Source organism: Sinocyclocheilus rhinocerous, unplaced genomic scaffold (genome assembly GCF_001515625.1).
Source record: "Sinocyclocheilus rhinocerous isolate Xijiao unplaced genomic scaffold, SAMN03320098_v1.1 scaffold55, whole genome shotgun sequence".
NCBI lineage: Eukaryota > Metazoa > Chordata > Actinopteri > Cypriniformes > Cyprinidae > Sinocyclocheilus > Sinocyclocheilus rhinocerous.
The window spans coordinates 1,131,130-1,139,792 of NW_015647461.1; the positions used below are offsets into that span (position 1 = coordinate 1,131,130).

The 8,663-nt window shown below is 35.6% G+C and overlaps 1 protein-coding gene across 1 annotated transcript in view; it reads right to left on the reverse strand.

Annotated features, from left to right (window-relative positions):
• LOC107709173 (disks large homolog 1-like) overlaps positions 1-8,133 on the reverse strand; it is a 150,847-nt gene extending 142,714 nt beyond the window's left edge. The window contains 3 exon segments of the mRNA XM_016513585.1: positions 4,452-4,627; positions 7,244-7,375; positions 7,547-8,133. Coding sequence (XP_016369071.1) covers positions 4,452-4,627; positions 7,244-7,375; positions 7,547-7,565 — 327 coding nt within the window. The 5' untranslated portion in view covers positions 7,566-8,133.
• Positions 8,134-8,663: the final 530 nt, after the last annotated feature.

The window sequence follows — 8,663 nt, forward strand, 5'->3', positions numbered from 1 at the left end:
TTTTGAGCAGCAAATCAGCATATTAGAATGATTTCTGAAGGATCATGTGACTGGAGTAATGATGCAAAAAATTCAGCTTTGAAATCACAGGAATAAATCACATTTTAAAATATTTTCAAATAGAAAAATTATTTTAAATCGTAAAAAAAAAAATCAAAATGTTACTGTTTTTGCTGTATTTTTCAAATAAATGCAGGCTTGGTGAGCAGAAGAGAATTCTTTAAAAAACATTAAAAATCTTACTGTTCAAAAACTTTTGAGTGGTAGTGTATGTCAGCCAATAGTTTGATATAAGGTAAACATTAATTTATTTGTGCTGTTTTTTTCTTCTTAAATATTATATAGTTTTATAGGAGGAGGTTTCCTAGACTTGGAAAATTCATTTTTCAGAAGTTTTTAGGTACAGACATCTGTTCTGGACATTCTTGGCAGTTTTTATGAGGCTTTTTTTTTTTTTATAATGTTCATATCGATATCGGAATTATAATGTAAATCGACCAAAATTAAGAAATATATCATGATATAAATTTTGGCCTTATCGTCCAGCCCTACCCACATTTCCACTGATTTTAGAGCATAACGACAACTGACAGGTTTTACTCAAAACTCCTATGAAAAAAATCTTGGAGCAAAACACTTAATGTTTTAGTTAAAGAGATGGGAGAACACTGGTCACATAGAACAAAATAATGTGTCCGTGCTAGATGCCTTGACAAACATTATAAATCGGCTTCAGGGGGGAAATTATGACATGTAGATATAAATTATTGCCTCCAAGTAATCAGAATACAACACCTAATTGACTGTATCTTTCTATGGTTGAAATCAGGGGCACTTGAAAACATATTTTAAGTTTAGACACATCAACCAGTCACATAAAACTGACAGTGTGCTGCTCTCTGCAAACCATGCTTATTATGTTCTTCAAAGAGAGGCTCTTGAAAAGGGCAAACCACTCAGTAAAAAGCAAACTAATAAAAGAGGGAGAGTAAAATACATACTAAAAACGCTTACACTGAACACTATGACATTCATGTTAAAACAATATGCATGTGCGAGAACATGCACTGGATTTTAAATGTCAAGGTTTATCTAGAAAGGAACTCTCTCTCGACTCAATTAAGACAATAAAAATTATCAAATCAGAAATGTAACTCATGTCTCCCATGGTAAAGAAGTACTGGAGATGGCCCCATGTTGCCTATATGAGAACATGGGAAAGTTTATAGAAGCTTAAGCATGCAAGGCTTTAAAAGAGACCCTTGGGCCTTGCCTTCAGGTGGAGGGCTGGTCATGGCTGTGCATTTACAGCAGCACAGATGTTATGCTTTTGCCACTACCGACAAATATAATGCACTCCACAGATTATATAACCATAATTTTAGCACATTTCAAGTGCATGCCTGTAAGTGTTCAGACACTGCAAGTGCTCTGCACTCAGCAAACATCCTCTTTACTTGCAAACCTGCGATAATAACTGTTGAATTCTAGAGGACTCTTTGACGCAAGTGTGCGCTTAAACACACTTAGCCAGTTAAATAAATTCTGGTGACGGATAAAATCAGTAAAATCAGTAGTAGAGTATGATCTCATTATGCTAATTTCTTTCAGTACTTCCAGATGGCTGGGTCTTTAAAAAACACTCCAGCATTCTGTTATGGTGATGAGTGATCATAATTGCATTGAATGATAAACAGCTTTACCTTTTAAACACCTTTTACAAATTTCACCCACTGAAGGGTACTCTGATCACATTCAGGTAAGAACACCCTAAAATGAATCTAATGATCACTGTTCTAGAGTGACACACATTTGTGCCAGATTGAAATTGGAGCCCTCATCCTTAAATATTCTTTATATAAATAAGCAGACAGAAAGAAATATTATCCTAAATATATAGCAGCACACAGAAAAACACACGAACTGACATTAGCCTTGTTGTGAGAGATAACAGTGGGAAAGATCAAGATTTTGTAATGCATCTTTAATGATTCATTTTTTTATATTATTATTCTCATTTTTATTCCAAAGTGTCAGGCAGCTCCTGCTGGTTTCATGCTCTCAGATGTGCAGCCAAAAAATGCTGTCTAGTTTTTTTTCTTAGTTCTTTTTCCTTCACTTGGTCACTCAAGAAGAGTTTTGATTCGTTCTCTCTCCAACCACACTACACTGTAAAACCCAATGAGTTGTGATAACTCATTTCAATAGAGGAAACTGATTGCCTCAATTCATTTAAGCTTAGAAACCAATGGTTATGAGTACTGTGAACTTATATAATTTACTCTCCCATTTAATCTCAAACAAAGCATGCTGGAAGATAGAAATATACTGTAATTTATTCAGTTTGAGTTCTGCTTAACATAATCAGTTATTGAGTTCACATAACTATTAAGTGCACTTAGAGTATTTATGAACTCATTTCATTTAATAAATTCGACTGTTAGGGTTGACAGTGTACCATTTGTCTTAATCTGAAAGAGGCTGACAGTTCTAACACAAGTGATTGACAGCAAAGATCTGCAAATACGCATGTTAAAGATGTGATGGACAACCAGTTGTTGACTGCTCCTTTGTTCATAGCATGTCTGAACCTCTTTCAATTAAATTCCTTTATGAGTCCTGAAAACTTAAGGAATCAGTTTGTTATAAAATGTGGTTGTGTAACTCTTCAAACAAAGCTGGAAGATAGAAATATACTGTAATTTATTCAGTTTGAGTTCTGCTTAACATAATCAGTTATTGAGTTCACATAACTATTAAGTGCACTTAACAGAGTATTTATGAACTCATTTCATTTAATAAATTCGACTGTTAAGGTTGACAGTGTACCATTTGTCTTAATCTGAAAGAGGCTGACAGTTCTAACACAAGTGATTGACAGCAAAGATCTGCAAATACGCATGTTAAAGATGTGATGGACAACCAGTTGTTGACTGCTCCTTTGTTCATAGCATGTCTGAACCTCTTTCAATTAAATTCCTTTATGAGTCCTGAAAACTTAAGGAATCAGTTTGTTATAAAATGTGGTTGTGTAACTCTTTCCTATAGCTATACCGACACCTCCTAAATATTCAACAGTTAAGCTCGAATACCACTTTCTAACTTAATAACAGCCTAATCAATGCACACTGCACAGTGTGATCGCCTTTCACAGCATAATTTCTTATCAAAGTAATCATATTATTGGGTTAGTATGTGGTGGTTTCCTACTATTATGTAAAATGTTTAGAACAAGATAGACAGACAGAGCATAAACAAACTTTGTGAATACTCATTTGAATATCCTAGCGATAGTACTGTAACCACTGATTATTAAAGTTGCACATTTGTCCATCTTAATTTTACAGTCATATATTATCATAATGATCTGTATATGAAACATACTCTGGACAAACAGCACGGAGAGCATTGCAAGCATGCATATGGATGTCTTACCTTTGTGCTAACAATACATAAGCAGTCCATTCTTCAGAGCGCGACCTCTTAGCATCTCATTCCAGCTGCTCTAAACCTGTCGCTAAAATATGCGAATGCATATGCACGAAAGCATTGCGCGTACGACTGGAACTTACTCTCAGTTGAGCAAACGTACGCGTCCATATACTCAGAAGTCAAGTCTGCATCACCTTATGTTTCCTTTCCTTTCCGCGGCAGTGTGTCGGGGATGCTGAGGAGGAGGACGCCTGCACTCATATTGACGCGCGTTCAAAGTTGATAGGAGCACCACGGGAAGATCGAGCAGCATAATGTGCTCCGCTCACCTCTGCACCGCGTGCTCCAACCGCACGTCACTGTGTGGGTAACCGAGTGCGTAAAACGCCTCTGCCCTGCCGTTTCAACATCGACCAGTGGACTTCACGTTTTTGCAATAAAACAGAAAAAAAAATCGCTAAATGTTTGCGATTTTCCATCTTAGCACACGGGGTCCTTAAAATTCAACACACAAATCACAATGACGGTGATACGCAAACAAGATGTAAAAGCTGAACTCATTCATCTGTTACTAATCAAGTAGCAGATTTGTTTTTGATCGTGATATGCTGAGATATAATGTATCTAAGATTTTTTTTCCCCAAACAAACATATGAACCTTTAGAAAAAGCAAAAATACAAAGTAGGCTAAACAAATAGGGAATATTAATATTATAATATTAATATTAGGTTATATAATATTATAAAATCCTAAAATGTTTGAAAGAATACATTTTATTTTAAGTTTATTTATGAGTAGGCTATGACATTGCATTAAACTCAGAAATATTTTAATTAATCTGTTTTTGAATGAATCATTGCATGAATAACACCTGCTTCCACAGAATAAAGAATGCACCAATAATTGTCATAAACACCAGCAATTACTCTAAAACCAATAATGACATTCAAGATCCACGTAATGCCTAGAGCAAAGATGCAGTTCTGAGAGGCAGCATACACATCAATATTCTGCTTACCTCTTTGCTTTGGGCATTGACACTGGGCACAGTTTCTGTTGGTGCAGTGGTACTGGGAGGGCCAGTGAGATTCCATTCATTAACAGGAGGAAAAGGTTCTCTGGTTTTAAGGCTTGACGGCTCTGTGGGCTTATTCTCATTATCCTGGAGGCTCACTTCATAAAATTCCTGAATATCTGAAAGAATTATGAGGTTGCATAGTCAAATGCATGTGATTAATAAGCCACCAACAGAACTATAATCCCAACAAATGTTCACAGAATCAAAGATACAAACTTTTATGAAAACGAATTTGCATGGCCAAGTGTAAATCGATAATCCAATCCATAAAAACATGACCAAGTGTTAATACATTAATGATGTTTAACCTAAAAATTACAACCTGTATATGGCTTCAAGCCATAACATTGCTTTAAAGACTGGAATTTGTTGTAGCCTGACACTATTCTGAAGTAACAATGATAAAAATTAATGATAAAATAAGTACTAGTGCACATTAGTAGTACATTTAGGTGTAGATTTCAGATAAGCCAAGCCCAAATTAAATTCAAACAGCTTCAGTCTTACACTATCAGCCACTATAAAGGGTCACACTTGTTTGTGTGTGTGTGTGTGTGTTTGGATCTAATAATTTATTCAAAAATACATTAAAGACATATACAAATTATGACTTACATATGTTCTCTAATGAACATGTTTTCAATTTCTGAATTACAGTTCAGTTGTATATTTTTCATGGGACATCGAGTCGAAAAAGTCTAGCCGGTATATCAGTAAAAGTTCAGTGATGGTAACCAGATGGTTGCTGGATGCTGCAATTGACCACTTGAGAAAGGCATGTTGCTCTGAAGGGACTGTCCTTGAAATGCAATACAACACAATTTTTACAAGTCGCTTTGGATAAATGCATCATGGATAAATGGTTACATACTGCTACTCAATTTTACACCAAAAATAATGGCTGCACCAAGAAGGAGCCATCTATTTACCATTATGCTTCCTTCAATACAACAGTACAACATTTAATTGCAAAAGCATACTGCATTCATCTTTATAATATTTTTTAAAAGTAGGCTGCAATGCATGCCATGTTTACCAACACATAGCAGCCAACATGCATGTAACATACGGAGTTCTTCTGTGTGCAGTACAGTAGACTGACAAACTAAACAAGTGGGGGTTCAAATCATGGAAACATAATAGTAGGGATGCACCGAGTTGTAACCATCTGAGCACAGCATTACTGGAAACTGATCGAAGCAATGATGCATTTCAAATGCCTCTTAATTAAGTATTAAAAGACTCAAGTAAGTATGCACCACTGTGCTTTGATTTGTCCAGTGGGGAATATAAAGATGCTCTAAATTACAACAGGGTAGGCCATGCTACACTCTAAAAATGTAAAACAGGGCACAATGTACTGTATTAATATGATACATATTGATTTTTTTCCAAGTGTTTTATCTGCATTTTGAATTTTGCACTGCATTGTTTTAGAGTTAATGGAAATGTCTGTAAAATCAATGGATAATATCTTGGTAGAAAATTACCAGTACATTTTCAGCAGTGTACTGTACACTGCCACAAATTCACTACAAAATCAATTTATCAAATATCTCACCACAACCTTTTTTGAAGATGCCCACTAAATCTGTCCACATAGCAGCCAGTATAAAACAAATATACAAAAACATTCCAAGTTATCTTTATAGCTATTTCTGGATATGTTCTGTTGGACTTTTTCAATAGTAAAATGCTTATCACCACCAATTTCCTCTTCCATTTTATCTTAATTGCATAAACTCCCAAAAGAGCCTGCTTAAAAGGCAAACTGCACTGCATTGTTTTAGATTTAATGGAAATGTCTGTAAAATCAATGGATAATATCTTGGTAGAAAATTACCAGTACATTTTCCATTTTCAGCAGTGTACTGTACACTGCCACAAATTCACTACAAAATCAATTTATCAAATATCTCACCACAACCTTTTTTGAAGATGCCCACTAAATCTGTCCGCATAGCAGCCAGTATAAAACAAATATACAAAAACATTCCAAGTTATCTTTATAGCTATTTCTGGATATGTTCTGTTGGACTTTTTCAATAGTAAAATGCTTATCACCACCAATTTCCTCTTCCATTTTATCTTAATTGCATAAACTCCCAAAAGAGCCTGCTTAAAAGGCAAACTCAAAGGATTTTCTTAAATTGACAAAAATTTACTTGAAATTACTGCACACAAAATGTTTAGACTACATTCCCAGCAAATACAAGCCAAGACACTTTCTGACAAATGGAATCCCACTGTTTTGTGATTACTGGAAAAGGTCATTAAAAAATTATATAGCGACTATGCCTACAAAAACAGATGAAATATTGAATTTTAAAAAACAGATGAAACAGATGAAAAAATGGTAAAATAGATTCATTATTTTACAAAAGAGATGAAATATTGTACAACTAAGCATAACTTCAAAAACAAACAGTTTCAAAGTCAAAAAGTTTCCATTCGTAAAACTTTTAAAGATTTTATGCTTTCCCTGAGAATGGAAACCTTACAATTTTCTCTAAGTGTACTTTAGGAATAAAACAACATATTTAAATTGCTACGTGCAAACACCTTTATTTGCAGTTGAATAAGAAAAAACAATGTTGCTGTAATACATCATTGAAAATGTCAAACATGTCAAATAATGGTGAAGTCAAACCGGTTCCACCATCTTAGCACAACAAGACAAGTGTTAAGAAACTTCCTTGAGGAAAACATTGTTTGTTCTTGCAGCAACGTACCTATAAGAGCCTGGAAGAGTTGACTCTGAAAAATATTGATGACTCTCTCAATTGAACGTCTGAGATGAGGGTCCCCGGTCTGACTGAGTTTAGTTCGGTATTCGTCCAGAAGCAGCAGTGCCCTCTGAGCATCTGAAAAACACATTATAAAAACCCTGCTGAGAATCACTGGCCAAACACAACAAAGTTGCTTAAAATATATATTTAGAAAATGCATTGTTTTTTCTCATAACTTATAAGTTATATACTAAAATATTGGTTACACGGCATTTTAAATATATACACATTTTAAAGAAACCTTACCTTTCTTTCTCACTGGCATGATCAAGCCTCAAAAATTCAAAGTCTCACAACTGCGACTGCTGTAAACCATTGAAATGAATGACTGATCACTTTCACTTTGATTTCGTAGTGATCAACAATCACCGGCGATCACTGACCGGGTCAGGCTGACATGTGAAAGCTCAATATCAATAGTCCTCCAATCCAATAAAAACTGTAAGCGACCACTTCACTCATAACCCTGTCACAGATGCGACAGGACCCCGTGGACACTTTCATACAACTTTGCTCAACTTTCTGCAGACGAGTGCATGGAGTAGTAAATCAACAAATCGCAGAGTGCATTACAAACATTTGGAAAAACTGCTTCCGATCTGTTGCAATGGAAGTGAAAAGGCAGAAATACTAATAACCCCTGCTGAAGTGCAAGTAAAGTTCACTCGCAGACGGGTTCCCGTTCACACATGTCTCCCGTTCCCTCCTGACTGGAGTCTTGGATCCGCACACGTCCGTAATCGAAACTTCTTCAGCGCAACACTTCCTCTTTCTTCTAATGTTCCCGAAATTCCCAAACTTTCCTGCAAAATGGCGACCTTGAGACGCAAACAGATCACATGATCCACGGATCTACTGCCTTCCCTCTGCGCTCAAAGGAATCAGCGCTCAGGTTTCTTCACTCAGCTGCTGCGAGAATGCAGCCGGTGAAAGAGCTCTTTATTAAGTTTATCCTCACTTTAAGTAATGAAATCTGGGGAAATTATATAAGAACCACAGAACACCAGTCTTGTTCAAAGGATATGAGCTTACTATGCTAGTACAGCAGAATATAGCCCTATATATTTTGTTTACATTTATTTTAAACTAGGTAGTGCAGTTTTTATATGTGGAGACTAGCTATATAGCCTCTTTATTATTCATTTATATATGTCGGTAGATGTACTATCTGGTGACATCTGAACAAGACTCATAATCCATCAGCCTGTTTCTGCTGATGAAATGGCTGCGATTGAGGTTCATAGTCTCTTGAATGGCCAGCTGGAATTATCAAAATCCTGCTTTACTTACTGATTGCCTTCAGTACTAGGCTATCACCCATAAGTATAAAAATGAAATAATTTTAGTCATTTTATAACACATC